This window comes from Thunnus maccoyii, chromosome 24 (genome assembly GCF_910596095.1).
Source record: "Thunnus maccoyii chromosome 24, fThuMac1.1, whole genome shotgun sequence".
In the NCBI taxonomy this organism is placed as follows: Eukaryota; Metazoa; Chordata; class Actinopteri; order Scombriformes; family Scombridae; genus Thunnus; species Thunnus maccoyii.
The window spans coordinates 1,820,543-1,838,176 of NC_056556.1; the positions used below are offsets into that span (position 1 = coordinate 1,820,543).

Genomic DNA, 17,634 nt, shown 5'->3' on the forward strand with positions numbered 1-17,634 from the left:
GCTCAAAGTGTTTGATAATAAAAATGGTCGCAGAGAGAAAAGACGAGGAACTACATCCAGTCCTGATGAGTCTGCTGCTTAATTGTTTGAGCTCAGACAGTCTGTGAGAGGAGAGAAGAAGAAGAAGGAAAACAAGGAGACGAGACAAAAGGACGTAAGAGAGACGACGGGGAGAGGAAACGATAAGAAAGGAGAGAAAATGGAGGACAGGAAAAGGGGAAGTGTGGGAGTACAGGGGGAGGCAGGTGGATGTGTAAAGAACAAATGAAAGGAGAGGAAGCGAGGGAGGAGAGATGGAAGGAGACGCGGCGTCGATCTGTCACTCAGACAGCCACTTGCTTTGTCAGCTGCTTGATGCGTCCGTGATGGAGAGACTGAACATTACACATCTGCTGCTGCTCCCACATCTGTTCAACCATCCACACTGTGTTATAGGAGAGCGTGAGAGAAGAAGAAGAAGAGTGAAGCGGCGTGCAGACGTTTGTTTGATATCTAAGGAGACGAAGCAGAAATCTGAGAGATACAACTGAGACGTGGACCTTCAGGACCCCGCATGACTGGAAGACATTTCTTAATATCTACATTTGAAAATAAACAAACGTGAAGCCGAGTCGGAAGTTTAACGAGTCAAAATGGCCGAAACCACACTGGATGTTTTGCAGGAATCTGTCGGGTTCAGATTGAGCAGAAACGCTCAACGTTTTCCAAACAAACATCTACTTTTATGTCCAAATAAAGGCTTCAATCTACCGTTATACAAATACAATAATTAATTCTTTCTTTTTTTACTGCAGGATGTTGGACCCCGAATATGAGGTTTCTCTGTTAAAAATAAAGAACGGCATGAAAACGAGACGCTCGACTCCTCAAAAACATGTGACTGTGGTCTGTTTTGAGGGTCTGTGAGCGACTGACATCAGCGTCTGTAACGTTTACACGGTATCGTTTAAAGAATGATGATACCAGTAAAGAGATCCCCATACCAGTAGAGTACTTGATTGGATGCCCACCCAACGCTCCTCCCCATCCACATGATTTTTATACAAATACATTTTGAAAGTGTTCATATTATTGAAATATTTATTAAATAACTGGACAATGAAGTATTGTCACCACAGACTTTATGTGTTCTAGCTGCTGCAGCAGCAAACTGCAACAAAGAGTCATTTTTTCTAGATTTGGGATTGAATGCAGGTTTGTTTGACTGGAAAAGTTTCAATACTGTTTTGTACTTTGTTATTTTGGCCCTAGTAAGAAGTATTATATATATATATTTACCTTGATGTGGAGTTAGCGGTGTTGCTAGTTCATATAAACCACGTTAAAGCTGCCGTGTGGAGTTTTATTGTAAACATTCAACGTCCAACAGACAAAATAATATTTGCAAAGCTAATTGGTCTTAAAGATATGAATCCTGCTTTGTTTACATCTATGTTTACCAGCTGGTAGTCTTCTTCTTCACTGCCTGTATTTCTGCATTTCTTGGCGTATTACACACTAGACGAGGAGACCATTAAGCATTGTGGACGTTTCTTCTTCTATCATTTCTCCCCGTAACATCTAAAACTGCTCAACGGATGAAGGAAACGTCTAAAGATGAAGTCTGCTTTGTTGTGGTTTGTTGTGGTTTGTTGTGGTTTGTTGTGGTCGGAGGTTTCAGTGTCCAGTTAACGTCACGGATCAAAGCATCGACCAGATGGCGAAGGTTATGTTACAAACTGATTCACAGAGTTACGTCAGGGATGAACCCCGAACACACAGAGACACAGAAGAAGAAGAAGAAGAAGAAGAAGAAGAAGAAGAAGAAGAAGAAGAAGAAGAAGAAGAAGAAGAGGAGGAGGAGGAGGAGCAGGGTGAAGAGATGAAGGGCTGACAGAATGAGAAGATGGAGAGATCCTTCCCTCTTGCCGGAGGTCAGGAGTCTCAGACGATCACATGACTGCGTTTCCCAACCCTGGTCTCCAATAAACATCATCATCATCATCATCATCATCATCATCTTCATCATCTGGGATCTTTACACAACACACTGTTTACACTGTGAAGGTAGAATCCAGCATCAACCTCCTTCAGTTCACTTCTTATAACAGATGATTCATCAGTTTTAAACTAAACGTTTTAATAACATTTGCTGAATGTTATTTTTGTGTTTTACTGAAGAAAAAAGAAACAAGAAGCATTTAAAGTGTAAAGTTTAAAGTTTAAAAGTGTAAATAGATGTTTGGAAGCATGTGAGAACACAGACATTTAGAGATATTTGGAAGTATTTAAGTATAAACTGTAGATATTTAAAGGTACTTCAGTTAATTTGGACGCTGTTAGAAATAAACAAGTACACAGATATCTGCATGTTTTTGGAAGTACACAAGTATCTTACAGTAGTTAGTTGGAAGAAGTTGCAAATATACATGTTTATGGATATTAGAAAGTATTAACATGGATATACTTCCATAGATATTTGAATGTATTTTAAATATAAAAATATAAAGATATTTTGAAGTATATAAGTATAAAGATATTTGGTAGGTATTTGGTTTATGTACAAGTACACACATGTTAGTTAACAGATATTTGAGAGTATTTAGACATATATAAGTTAATAGATATTTCTAGGTATTTATAAAAGTATACAGATACTTGGAAGTATAAGTACGTATATATATTTTAAGATATATTAGCACACAGATCAGTATAAGTATTTGGATATTTCTTATTATTTGTAAGTATATAAGTACACAGAGATGTTAAAGTATTAAGGTATATAGATACTGGGAAGTATACAAGTATATATGTATACAGATATCTGGATGTATAAGTACTTATATATTTTAAGATATATAAGCACATAAATATTTGTAAGTATTTGAATATTCTTATTATTTGTAAGTATATAAGTACATAGAAATGTTAAAGTATTAAAGTATATAGATATTTGTAAGTATGTAAGTATATATGTATACAGATACTTGGAAGTATAAGTACTTATATATTTTAAGATATATAAGCACATAAATGTTTGGAAGTATTTGTATATTTCTTATTATTTGTAAGTATATAAGTACACAGAGATGTTAAAGTATTTAAGTATATGGATATTTGGAAGTAAATATCTAAACGTTTTGAAGTATTTGATGTGTTTCTGTTTCTCAGACTGGTTTCTCAGACTGGTTTCTCAGACTGGTTTCTCAGACTGGTTTCTGGGGGGTTGGGTTTAGCGGTCTGACCCGGGCGGGGAAAGTGTGAGGCGAGGGGGAGGGGAGATGGCGTTACCTTCCGCAGTACCAGAGAGGCCGTCGGCTTTGAAGTTGCTGGTGCTCTTCTTCCGCCGGTGCTTCTTGCGGTTGGCGTGCGGCGACGGCGGCGGCTCCATCTTGGGACTGGTGGTACTGGAGATACTGGGACTGGAGCAGACCGAGTCTCCCAGGCCCGTGTCTGGAAAAACAAACAAGATTTCAGAACAAGAAGCTCAGAGCAGATAATAGAGGAAGATCATTGATCAATAAGCCAAACATCTTCCATGTTGATCTGTTTTTACGCAACAAACAATTTAAAGTCGCTACTTTTAGCGAGTAAAAGCAACAGGAAGACACTTCTGCTTCCCAATTAAAGCTTTAAAATAGCTTCCCAGTGGACAGCTCTTACTGTGAAAGAGTGACAGGAAGCTCTAGAGACAACAAGATGACTTTTATTTTGTTCTTTAAGATGAATAGAATCAAATAAAACCTTTTGAGATGCATCATCTTGTTGTTTCGAGGTGGTCGACGTCAAAACGGATCAAATGTAACGAACATAAAGTCAAAGTTCTCACCACCAGGAGAAGAAATACTCAGCCTGTGTTCAGGTCGGGGCTGAAATGAGATCAATCAACTTCTCTCGTTTTTAGGCTTTGAAATTAAAGTTTTTAACAGGAAGTCGGTGTTACAAATTGGTGTCATGAACTTTGAAAGGTATCAGTGTTTACGAGGTGGGAGGGTGTAATAAGACATGTAGGATCCAGTGTTTTTAGAGCTTCATCAATACACAGACTAAACAGTCTGCTGCTTTGATTTCCACTTATTCTTTTTATTTTTTACCTCTCATCTCACAACGTTATAGAGGTGAAATAATAAATGACTGGACTCTTTTTATGAATAACACCTCAATTACACCTTTTTTTTTTTGCATTAAAAGGTTGTGTTGGTGGAGTTTTTCCTCATCAGATTGAGTATCTGAAGACAGAAGGTCTCATATGTTTTACAGATTTTAAAACTGAAGAACGACTAAAAATATGAACATTTATGAACATTTAAAACCCCAAAACTGCTGAATCTGAAGGTGAAAACCAACCAGAACCAGCGCAGTAAACCAGAGCTGGTGTTGATTAAACCGGCCGTGTTCGGGTCGACATGCGGGTCTGTGGGTCGTAGGCCTGGGGGGGAGAGGGGGGGGTGAGGGGGGGCGAGCGAGGCTATCAGAAGAGGGAGTGGAGTCTCTCTCTCTCTCTGCCCTCCACTCTTCACGGCGGCCGCTGACAGCTGTGACTAGCGGCGGAATAAAATAACATTCAGCTTCCATCAATATCAGAGCGCAGCGGCGACACTGACATGAGCACGGTGTGTGTCTGAGTATGTAGATGGAAACACATGCACAAAACACACACACACACACACACACACATACACACGTATATGTACACACACAAGCGCTCGCTGGCCGCCGCCGCTGCCGCGTCCCCAAACGGCAGACAGCCCCAAGGACGGCCATAACTTATTTTACAATCGTTTAGTCTCAGCTCAAGTGGAAAATGTGACAACTTATCTCTGCTGACAAGATGCCATCCCCGAGCGCGCAATTAACCGCCGTGGATTAACGGCCCTCCCATCTGCAAGCCGCGCTCCATCCACGTCAACCCCCCCCCCCCCCAACCACCACCACCACCACCACCACCACCCCGAGCCTCAAGACTTCCTCCTCCTCCTCCTCCTCCTCCTTCACTTTCTCTGCTCCCCTTCCTCCGTTCAGCTCTGATTGTTGTCTCTGGCGGGTTTTCCCTCCTCGCCATCCACAGCTGCTCCCACTGAACTGACCACAGGAACCAGTTTCACCTCTCAGAGATGAATTAAAGAAAAAGTTACAGATTACTGATCAACCGAGAAAACGATCACTGGATTAACTGATGAGCCAGAAAATCACAAGTTCTCTGGTGTCTTACTCAAAAGGAGCAGCTGTGTTTTCACCCATTTTTATGTATTTTTTCAATTTGTGCTTTAAAAAAATTCAAAAAAAAGTTGATATATTACATAAAAAGTCAAGAAAAATGCAGCAGATTTAGTGAATAAATGATGACGGACAGGAAGCATGTGACCAGATGTGTTTCCTGTTTCCATCTCTTCATCTCTGTTCATCACATCTTCTTCTTCTTGTGTTTTACTGCATCGACAGGAGACTCAGCGCCACCGACTGCAGGCGGCAGCGGATGGAAACGTTAATTTGCGTTTTCTTTAATCGATTTTCTAAAATATCAGTTAAAATTTGTTCTACATTTGACTCTCGTCTCAACAGATTCTGGTTTCAGGCTGTAACTGACCTGTCCTTATAAACCGGTGAAGAAGAAGAAAACCAGTGTTCAGCTGCGTGTGTGTGTGTGTGTGTGTGTGTGTGTGTGTGTGTGTGTGTGTGTGTGTGTGTGAGTGTGTGTGTGTGTGTGTGTGTGTGTGTGTGTGTGTGTGTGTGTGTGTGGCCCCTGGGAGTCCATTGAAAGCATTTCACAGCTTTAAACGTTATTTGAGGAAGGCTGGAGGGCAACAACACTGACGACAGAGCTGTCAGTCAAGCTTATCGTCACGGCAACACACACACGGCCTGACAGCTGTCAGTCTTAGCGTCTCGCTGTGTGTGTGTAAAGTCTTGGATAAGGTAAAACTCACACACACACACACACACTGGCTGGCCATTAGCCTGACAAACAGTTAAGGCAGCATTAGAGGTCTGGCAGGTGGATCAATGGGAGACAAATGATAGGCTCCCCCGCGGAGCTCCGCAATGGGGCCCTCTGAGCCCCGGCAGGCTCCCTGCGGCGGAGCTGCGTGTGTGGACCTGATCTGTACGAGGCAGCCGCACAGCTGCACTTCTCACTTTTAATCAATAGATCAGGATCAATCAGCCGGAAGGAGTTCACAGTGTGACATATAAATACACAATAATAATATAAATATATAAATGAACTATGTTTGTTCTTTTGAAAGACAATCAAACCAGCACACACACACACATACACACATACACACATACACACACACACACACACACGCAAGAATAAAAATGATGTATGTGTGAATATTTTGAGGATATACTATATGGCCAAAAGTATGTGGACACCCAAACATTGCTGTTTAACAGTAATACTGTTACTTACTGTTACTTAATATTCCTCTTATTTTCTTTTAGTAAAAGTACAATAAAATAAAGAAGAGTATTTTCTAGGGAGCTTGTTTAGTGTCTGTTGAGTCAGTAAAGTATCAACAGTTTCATGTAACATATAAAATGATTTCTATGATTTATGCTGCAGTCATAAATCCATCTCATGTAATTTAAGGGGACTAGTTAACTCCTCCCATCATATAAAACCAGACTTTAACTGTGATTTAACATCACAGGTGACTGAACTGTCCTCCGCAGTCGTTTGACATCACATCACATTAACATCAAAGACGTAGAAGTACGGCGGCCATGTTTGTTTACCGGTGCTGACTCCGGAGTTGGCGATGACGGTGGCGTCGGTCCACTGGTCGGCGCTGGAGACGGAGTAGGAGCGCTGGTGCATCCCCTCCAGCCCGCGGCTGTTGAAGGACACCAGGCTGACGCCGCTCGCCATCTGAGACACCGACGAGCTGCTGGTCACCGAACCTGAGAAAGGAAGTCAAGGTGAGCACGTCAGTCTGAGAGGAGGCGGGAAGACAGAGCTGATTGCTTCTTTAAAAAGGGACGATTCAAAACTTCAACATGGAAACACTTGTCTTGAAGTTTAGTATTTTCTGGGGAAATCCTGATAATTCACCCCAGACTCATCTGACCAATGAGAGGAGAGAACGTTACAAACCAACCAGAGTTGTGAAAACGACTTTTCAAGACGAGAACGTGTTCACAATAATCCTGCTGTTCATATCAGCCATTAAAGATCCTTCTGGAATATGTTTCCAACACAAGCCGTCTCTACATTTAAAACTACATCTGAGGCTTTTTAATACAATATTCCTTCTTTTCTTTGGACGGACAGTAACACAAAGAGGGAATTTTGTACTAAAAAGACTAAAAACTAGATGATACATGCTTCATTTTTCTAACTGAAAAGTGCTGAAGCTTCAACTGTTGATTTTATCCTCCATCACTTCCACTGTAAGTTTATTATGAAGGATCTTCTGATGGTCAGTATGAACAGCAGGAATCATTACAGCAAGATAAACAGCTTTAATGTTCATCTGGGCTCCTGACGAATTGTTAAGAATTTTTTTGATCACGTGGAATTAAATCTCTTTAACGTTCGTATCAAAGTACGTTATGTATGTATGTGTCCTGAAGTTATGATGAATTTCACTTCAGGGGCGCAAGTTAAATTCAAGAGGGAAAATGAATACTCAGTTGCCGGCGTGTTGCCGTAGTAACTAGACAAAAGTAAACATGAAGAGAGCGAGCTAAAAAACAACGAAGCTCATTGTAAACATTACAATGCCTACAACGACCACTTGAACAACGTTCACCTGACCTCACCTCAGCGTTAGCATGGAGGCGCTAACCCTCCTCTGCCTTTACGAGCCACACATCCTTTTTGTCTTGTTTCCTGTTTAACCGTCTTGTATAAGAGGACTGGTGCTGCTCTATAATTTCTTCTTGGAATAAAGATTTCATTGAGGAAATACGCGCTTTCTTTAGTATTTTCTGCATTTTTAATACATATATATATATATAAAAAAGATGAATCACCCATCCTTAGTATCAAGTGGTCTCATCTCTAGAATTTGCTGTTTTCAAAGGTGTTTCTGCTTTATTAATAAACTGATTTGAAATAAATCCTCCCTTCATTACAGATGTGTTTTGCAGGCTGTAAGACTGAGAGTAGAAACATCTGTATGATTGAACAGCAGCCTCCAAAATGAGAATAAAAGTTGAATGAACAGCTTTTAGCTCCTATAAAGGTGTGATATTACTGAGTGTGAATCTGTACTCGGAGGAGCTGTGATCATCTCAGGCGAGTGGAAGAACGTCGACTCTTGTTTCTTAGTGAAATAATATCATCTCTCGTGGACTGAGACGTGTTTAATATATTTGGTGCGGCGCATGCGTCAGTCACACAGAAACACAGGGGGACCATAAAAGGCAGCCTCTTACAAGCTGGCTGCTTAAATCAAACCCTTGAGTTAGTAAGAGGCTGCGTGGTCCAACAGCCGGGTGAATCATCCCTCCCTCCCTCCCTCACCCCTCCCTCACCCCTCCCTCCCTCGTTCTCTCATTACAGCTCATTTCTTGGTGCTGGCTGAGTGGAGCCAGGACTCTGATTGCATTAATATTCATGACAATAATTAGTACATGGAGTACGGCTCACTGAATATTCATGCTATTAGCTCGGGCCTCCTGGATCCCTCCGAGTGTGTGTGTGTGTGTGTGTGAAGCAGTGTGTGTGTGTGTGTGTGTGTGTTTGATTTAAGCAGCCGCCTCATAAGAGCTGCTTTTATGTGTGTGTGTGTGTGTGTGTGTGTGTGTGATACGCAGGAGCACTCGTGTCTCTCCACCTTTTGTTTTACGACGTCTTCCTTCAGGTGATAAGAAGCGTTTTCAAACCTCACATCACCTGTGTGTGTGTGTGTGTGTGTGTGTGTGTGTGTGTGTGTGTGTGTGTGTGTGTGTGTGTGTGTGAGCTTCAAGGCTGAACTCCTGCTTTCTGCTCTGACGCTGCTTTTTTTTTATTTAACTCTTTTCTTTTTAAATATTCAACCCTTTATTGGTTCAGAAATAAAAGCTTTTGATGCAGGAACAACCGCAGTAATTAGGGGCTCAATTAGAAAATAAAATCTTTAATCTCTGATGGCGCTAGTGTGTGACTTTTATTAATATTTCCTTAACAGATTAATGTAGGGAGACAACACCCTCCCGGGCTAATTTCAGACTGTGCAAATGTCTGTATATATTAGTAATATCATACAAATATTGACAGTACAACAGCAAAAACAGGTGTTTCTTTGATTTTGGGGATAATCATGCTCACAGTTTTAGAACTACAGTTCCCATAATGCTTTGAGGGATTCAGCTTTGAGGTTTTTAGCTGATTTGTTTTATCAAATGTTTGCAGTGTAACACGGATGTACAGACGATCATCACTGGATTAATGTGATAGTGAACAGAAGACCTAAGTTCTGCAGTTACAGGAAGCGTCTTATTCTCTGTTCTATAAGCAGGTTTATGGAGGTTTATCTGTGTTGCACATCAGAGGATGATGATGATATCCTCAGGAAATGTGTTTCATATCTGTGTGTTCAGATTTGACTGAGTTATGAGTCAAAACAAGGAGATCTAGCTGGAGGATCCTGCGTGCCGTATGTAGGAAGTATTGACACGTCTACAAAATAATGTAAATAGTTAAAGTTTGCTGTGAAATACTTCAGCGACAATTTACGTGCAAATTAGGTGTTATTTGTGTTGGAAAATTCTACTTTTTGCTTATTTTTCAATTTGGTTCTTTGGTCTTTTAACGATTACTACTATATCATCCAAGCACACATGTTCAAATAGTCCAGGTTGTGCTAAAAAAAATGAGATCAATTACTTGCTTGTGCTTTACATCAGTGAATTTAGACAAATATTTATATAGTAGGAGGTCTGAGGTACCAGAAAAACAAACCCAGGATCTCCTTAAACCCTCATTTCATCTGACTTTTTGACTTATATATAAACATAACATCTTTATAGTCATAATCACTTAAAAACTATTTATTTGTTGTGGATGTCTAAATCTTTATGATATTGGAGATAAATAGGTTGAAGATATGGAACAAATCGTAGCGTCTCATATTTGCTGTCACTCTTTGAATACGTAACATAGAGGCAGTTTCTTTTATGCTATTAGTAAAGTACCTTGAATACATCATTGTGTCTGAAATGTGCCATGAACCCTGATCCCCTTCAGTCTCACCTGGAGCCTGTCCCAGCTGCAGGCTGCTCATGTCCTTCGTCAGGCCGTTGGTTTTGGGGCTCGGCATGGCGGCGCAGGTGGACACGGCTCGCGGCGGCCTCTTCCCAGGAACCTTCACTGTGGTCCTCAGCAGGTCGATCTCTTTACCGTGGACGTTCTGCATGTAGTCCTGAGAGACGAAGGACGACAGAGGAGTGAGAAATACAAAGTCTGGTTAACTGTGAAACGCAGGTTAATTGCAGGTAAAATGTTCAATATTCTGCAAGTTTCTTCTAATTAAACTGGAGATTAAAACTTTCTAATCTGTTCTGTTTCCTTTTAACATGATCAACTATATACATCAGTTGAAATAAGTATTGATTACTCTGCACCACAAGGTATTATTGACTTTTGAATGGTATTAAATTGGCATTTTAAGGTTCATTTTATTTTCATCTTACAGTCTTCTTTATTTATTGTATTGTCTGTATTTTAATGTGTATGTTTGGATGTGCTGAATGTTGTAAGTTCTTAACAACTTCTGTTTGTAACGGCAGAAAAGTTCACTCAACTCAACTTTACACGAGTAAATCAAGATTTCAGGACAACACTATAATTCAGTAATACAGTTTAAAGCACAAGAAATACATAATAATAATATTATAAATGATGAAAAATAGGGAAAGTATTCTGTCATTTTAGACATATTTGACCTGGAAACATAAAACAGACGGCTAATATTAATAAAAGTCACTTTTAAAAACAGAACTAAAGGGGATCAAGGATGGAGCCTTGAGGAACTCCGCAGGCTCTACTGACTAGTATTACTATTGTTAAAAGTAATGATCTGTGATTTGGGTTATAAAATACTGGATCTATATCCTCCAATCATATTAAAGCAGCTGTTTTATGTGTCCCAATACAAATACCATCCCATTGATCCCAGTCTTTCTTGCTTTTTGCTCTTTTTTTTTGAACAACCATCTTAAATTACTTTTTGTATTTCAAAAACATCATGATCATAATTTTTGAGGAGATATTAATATATTCATAAACTGAATATCAAGATTTTTAAGACCTCATTTTAAAACATCAATAAACTGAAAGATCATAGAAGGTGGAAACAAACAAAGCAGAGCGAATCTTCAGTTCACTTATTCAACTTTTTGATGAAGACTGATGAAACCATTCATCTCAGCACTTTGTTTTCTCATCTTCAAAATAAACCTGACAATAATTAGTTAAAAAAAAACATAGAAAACAGGAAACAAAGAATAAAGAGAACTAAATAAATTGTGCTGGTTCCTGATCTCATCATCATGAGTGTATCGTTCTTTGGTTTGAGGGGATTATTCCACATAATAAAGCGGCTAAATCCCTGAATCATAAAACGCAAACAAAGCCACTCTAATCCCTTAAAGACGTGATGAAGTGGCCGACCACTCCGGCTCTGATTGGCTCCGCCTGTTTGCCGAAACATGACGGACCGCCACCAGCAGCGGGACGCCGCCGCCGCCCCCCCCCCCGCCCCCCCCAGTGACGAGCTCTCCTCTAGTCCCGAAAAGGCGGATCAGACGAGTGAATGAAAAGACGAGTAGAAGTGTTAATGATGGACGAGAGGCGCTTGTTAAATCCACCTTCCCCTCCCCTTTGAGGAGGAGGTGGAGTGGTGGCGGTGACCTGAGAGGAACCGGGCATTGTGGGAGGTCGGCCTCCTCTTCAACATGAAGGAGAAGAGGAGAAACAAAGCTCACGCAACCCGCTGGGTCGGATTAAAACCACCGCGAGTGTTCATGTGCTTCCATCTTTGTGAGGGCCTCTAGTTTTAGACCTGGGAAGTCTGGACGTTTTGTAAAACGAGCGCTTTAAACGAGGACTATTTTGAAATGTGAGGTCATTTTTCTAAAGTGAGGACATTTTGTGTAGATATTCTTTAGAAAGATGTAATATTTTTGTAAAGTCATTTCTGTAAAGTGAGGATATTTTTGGAGTTTTTTGTTAATTGGTGACATTTTTTAAAGTAAGGACATGTTTGCAAGACATGGAATTTTTTTGGAATTTTTTTGAAATGTAAGGATTTTTTTTTTAAAGTGAAGACATTTTTAAGAAATAAAGACATTTTGAGAGATTAAAAACATTTGTTAGAAAGTCAAGACATTTAGGAAAGTCAGAACTTTTTGTAAATTTTTTGGTAATGTTTGGACATTTTGTAAAGTTAAGACTAAAATTTTGTAAAATTTTTTGTACGTTTATTTGGTAAAGTCAGGACATTTTTGGGAAGCATCTCACGTCTACAAACAGGTACAAATGATTTGCATGTTGTGTTTAAAAATGCGTGTTTATACAAAATTTTAATAAAGATTTCTTGCAAACATTTTTACAGTTTCACTTTACTGTAAAAATACAGTTTTACAGACACATACATGCTTGTGTTGCTACACTTGTGTGGACCCTGAGTGACATAACGAACCCCGTAAACCTCACACTAACCCCGATCTCAAATCTTAACTCTGAGACAGCCTTTAAAAGGAAGTGAGAACGAGATGAAACGTCCTCACTTTCCATTTCTAAAACTCTAATTAGTCCTCACAAAGATGTAGAAGAAGAAGCACGAGAGCGCACACTTAAACACACACACACACACACACACACACACACACACTCTCTCTCTCGGTGTTTCCCGCCTCCCTCTGGCAGCTCGGCTGACAAAAGGCCAATTCAAAGCCAAGTGCTCTCGACGGCGTCTTAACAAGCCACCGGAGAGCCCTCGAGCCAGGGGCCCGCTGGGTAAACCATCCACCCACCCACACACACACACACACACACACACACACACACACACACACACACACACACACACTCCCCTCCGACAGATTGACCGAGGTAATTGAGTCTCCATTTGCATTGGGGAGCTTTCATCATCGGCCTGAATGTCCACGCCATGCAGCGGCGTCCAGGACGGATGTGTGTATCGAACAAACACGCTGACAGCAGGTGGTGACGAGAGAGAGAGAGAGAGAGAGAGAGAGAGAGAGAGAGAGAGAGAGTATCCGCGGCGTGTGTTTAACGGCGTGCGCGCATGCATGAATGTAAATGTGTGTTGTGTTCAGTCGGTATAAACGGTAAACGTCGGCGTCAAGAGTGAAAAATGTAACACGAACAGAGAAGCCGAATACTGCTGACACCGAGGGAAACGCGAATCCATAAAGAGCGAGCTCGTCCGAAAACACGATCGATTGGATAAAGAGACGACAGGAGATAAAGGAGGAGAAGAAGAAGCTCCGCGGTCAGACAGGAAACATTAAGGAGGAAGTGATGAGGGTGAAAAAAAAAATGGATAAAAGAGACAGTGGAGGTGTTTTTATTTCAGATGGAGTCTGAATGTCAGAACTGCAGCTCGTCCACTGAAAAAACACTAAATTATGTATCCGAGTGTAGATTATTCACACAGAGTTTCCGTTTTATACAGAAAATAAAGCGTAACGATGAAGAGTTTTGTGGTTTGTGTGGCTGATGATAAGATTAGAGTCGATATTTGATTCATCGTTTCTTTTACAGCAAAATATTCAAACAATCTCTAGTTTCAGTTTATTAAATGTGAAGATTTGCTGCTTTATTGTTTTCTACATGAATCTCTTTCAACTGTCGGTCGGACATGTTGAAGACGTCACTTTACGTTTTAGGAAATTATAATTTACAACATTTTATAGAGCAAATAACAAACAATGAAAATAACAGCTGCAGCCCTCGTTATGATATAAATATACAGCTTTTAATAATGAACGAATTAATAATAATTCAATGTAACTACGTGATCATCGTGATCACTACATGATCTTCATTCTACAAATAGATCTTGGCTCAGCTGATAATCACATGACCTAATTGTGATAACTGTGAACTTCAGTCATGTGACAACAAGTGGTTGACTATTGAATTATGTATTTTAATATTATTTTATTTTGGATATTTTTTTATTAAAATTGTATTAATTTATTTAATTTATTATGATTGTTATTTTCATTAAATGTATTTTATAATTTATTATATTATTATTTATGTAATCTCTCATATTATTATTATTTATGTATTTTTTAAAAAAACATTTAAATAATAAAATAATATCTTATTTTATTTATAATCTTTATTTTTTGTAATTTTAATTTTTTTTAATCTATTTTTTAAATTTTCTTTATAATTAAGTTTATCTTCCTGATCACCTGTGGGGGGGGGGGGCGGGGCTACAGGTGAGGTCAGAGTGCTCGTTAAGCTAAAAATTAAACTAAACTAACGAAACAGAAAACCGTCTTCTTCCTTCACACTGAACCTTTTTTTTTTTTTTTTTTTTTTTTTTTTTACAAATGACTCTCACTTTGTGATTATTTCAAACACCGTTAATAACGACTCAGAATCACAGCGAGAGGCGATTAATTACTCTCTCGCTCCAGTTTTTGGCCGGATCTTCGTCTCTTTAGAGAAGACTTTTCTTGCCAATTAGGTGGCATCTATTGCCATCCACTTAATTAGCGGCATTAATGTGATTTCTTTGCACATAGTCGGGCAATTAGTGGCGCTGATTGAGTTTCATTCGATTAGCCTCCGCAAACACGCTAATTGACGCTCGAGCTGCAGATGCAACACGCTCAGGAAAACCTGGCTTTTTGGCGCTGGAGGGGGTTTGTGTGTGTGTGTGTGTGTGTGTGTGTGTTGATGTGTTAAGTGATGAGTTTTAACACTAATTTACTGCATCAGCTGCTCTAATCGGTGATGGACGTGTGCAGTTTGGTGAAGTGTTTCTCAGTTAAAGGAGTCAAGCAGGAGCAGATCCGCAGGGAATCAAACCCACAACCTCTGAGCTGCAGCGGAAACACACTCCGGTTTAAACCTGTCGGCTTAGTAGTGTTCAATCGATTCGATCACAGTGATTTAAATGTTGTGACCTGATCTGATAGAGACACGAGGATAATTAGATCAGATCCTAAATAAACATCCACATTAAAACAGCTTTAACTTTTAGTGTTTTTATCCCGTCATGCTTCAGTTTTATGCATAACACTTGTTTGTTTTATGTTTATTTCCTGGTGAAAACGTGGAAAAGTGTCATATGTTATAGTGTTATATGTGTCGGCTGTTCTTGTTTTTTACAGTAGTGCATCAGTGTTTAACGACAGGTTCATTATGACATCATGAGACAGACAAAGAAATGAAAAACCAAAATTCACCACATTATTCACTGGCCAAAACAAGACTTTATTTAAAAAATATTGATGAAAACCTGTTATAAACCTATGTGTTATATTATTATTAATATTCTGAATGAGTGACCTGATCTGTTCTAATTTAAAACCTGTTGTTATACGACAAATATGTGAAGGAAACTGTGAGAGTGACGCTAATACAGCAGCATCGATATGATGAAGACCGAGCAGAAGACAGAGAGAGAAATTCAGTGTCGGGAGAGAAAAAGAGACACAAAAAGAGAGAGAGAGAGAGAGAGAGTGTGTGTGTGTGTGTGTGTGTGTGTGTGTGTGTGTGTGAGATAATAAAGCAGCGTCGGGGCAGTATATTGTGCCAACAGGGCAGAGAGCCGGGGCAATTAGCAGAGACATTACAGCTGATATTCACATCATCAACGCCGACGTGGGCAAACAGATGACGAGTCCTAATTAATACACAAGCCATCAACACTGTGTGTGTGTGAGACAGAGTGTGTGTGTGTGTGTGTGTGTGTGTGTGTTATAGCCAAGCACTTTCTAAAAATCACACACACACACACACACACACACAAAGAGGAGAAAGATGAAGAGCAGCAGATAGATGGAGGTCAGAGCGGTGCTGGCAGAGCGCTGGAGTCTAAAAAGCAATCAGAGAGGGTTTGTAATGAGTCTGTGTGTGTGTGTGTGTGTGTGTGTGTGTCTTACATGCAGGCTGGGGTGGTAGGTGAGCAGCCCGTTGTCACACAGCGTCACGTACTTCTTCTTCCACTCCTTGTTGAGGGATTTACCGCTTCTCTTCAGCAGCATGCCCTGCAGAGAGGAAACAACAGCACGTCAACACAAACAAACTGTTTACACATCAGATCAGATTAGATTAGATTAGATTAGATTAGATTCAAACATTTATTGTCACAAAGTCAATGAAATGCAGTTTTCATCCAACCAGATGTGTTAAACTACAGTACAGAGCTGCAGCAGATTATACAAACAGCTGTTTCCTGAAATACTTGATTCAAACTGAAGGTTTATGTCAGTAATATATTTAGTATTAATGTATCTATATTAAAATATTGTTTACAAAGTGTTTAACATTGTCTGCACATTTATGAACAAAACACAAAGCTGGATAATTCAATGCATGTCTGAATTACAGATAAATACGATGATGCTAACAGGAAGTAGCTAAAGGAAAAGAAAAGTAAAACCCTGAATACTAAACGATAAGAGACGTTTGTTACACAGATGCTTTTATATAAGAAATAAAAGCCTCTGTTCACCAGTGAAGCTCTGATGGATCCTACATTTGTTCTGTTTACTTTGTGTTTCCTGTTTAAAAATCAATAACAAAATAAACTTTAAAAAAAAAAAAGAGACAAGAAATATTTGTTAATATTTGAAGCAGAAACACTGATAAGACTGTGTATCTAAAAGTATGTGGACACCTGATAGTTAAACATGTGATACTAAGGGACTTAATCTGCAACTAACCATTATTTCCCCAATTTAGTTTCTCAATCAGCCTGAAAAATGTCAGAAAACACTAAAAAAATGTCCGTTATAATTTCCTAAAGCCAAAGACGACGTCTTCAAATGTCTTGTTTTGTCCAAAACTCAAAGATATTCAATTTACAAAGATATAAAGCAGCAAATCCTCACAGAAGAGAAGCTGATATGTGACAATGTTTGGTATTTTTTTTGCATGAAAAATAGCAACAAAACCTCGAAAAACTCACTTTAATCACAGAAAAATTAAGTTTTTATGAAATTCTTCCCTTCACAGAGAGAAAAAAATCTGGATCAGACCAATTTCTCTTTACTATTTGACATTATTATCTTTCATTCATCTCTTTTATTTTGAATGTTATCATCTCAAGAGGTTAATTATGCAATAAAATACATTCAAACAAATGCTCCATAAGGAAGGGAACTGTTTTAAATAGTTTTAAGGTGGACAGAAGAGTCTGTTTCAGCTCTTCAGACTGAATCAAACGTCCTGTTTGTGGGTTTTTTAAGCACCTCAGAGTCCTTCGATTCTGCTCTTTGTGCACATCGGAGCTAAATTACATTCAGAGTCTGTGGAGCGAAGATAACGAGCTTTAAGCCAGAAGACGGATCAAATAAGAACAACAACATTTTAACATCACAAATTTGCACCGGCGCTCGAGAAGCAGCGAGAAGAGACAGAAGAGACAGAAGATGGAGGAAAAATCAGCAGTTATTTAATTGTCTGACTCTTTTTTTCCCGTCTTTCTTCAGGCCTGTTAACGTCCCTGTTTC

At 39.4% G+C, this 17,634-nt stretch overlaps 1 protein-coding gene across 3 annotated transcripts in view; it reads right to left on the reverse strand.

Annotated features, from left to right (window-relative positions):
• The window catches only part of agap1 (ArfGAP with GTPase domain, ankyrin repeat and PH domain 1), a 183,051-nt gene that overhangs the window by 41,605 nt on the left and 123,812 nt on the right, over positions 1-17,634 (reverse strand). For all 3 annotated transcript variants that reach the window (XM_042404430.1, XM_042404431.1, XM_042404429.1), the window contains 4 exons: positions 16,063-16,167; positions 10,163-10,331; positions 6,721-6,885; positions 3,271-3,432 (listed from right to left, as the gene is read on the reverse strand). In XM_042404430.1, the coding sequence (XP_042260364.1) occupies positions 3,271-3,432; positions 6,721-6,885; positions 10,163-10,331; positions 16,063-16,167 (601 nt within the window). The remainder of the gene's footprint in view (positions 1-3,270; positions 3,433-6,720; positions 6,886-10,162; positions 10,332-16,062; positions 16,168-17,634) is intronic.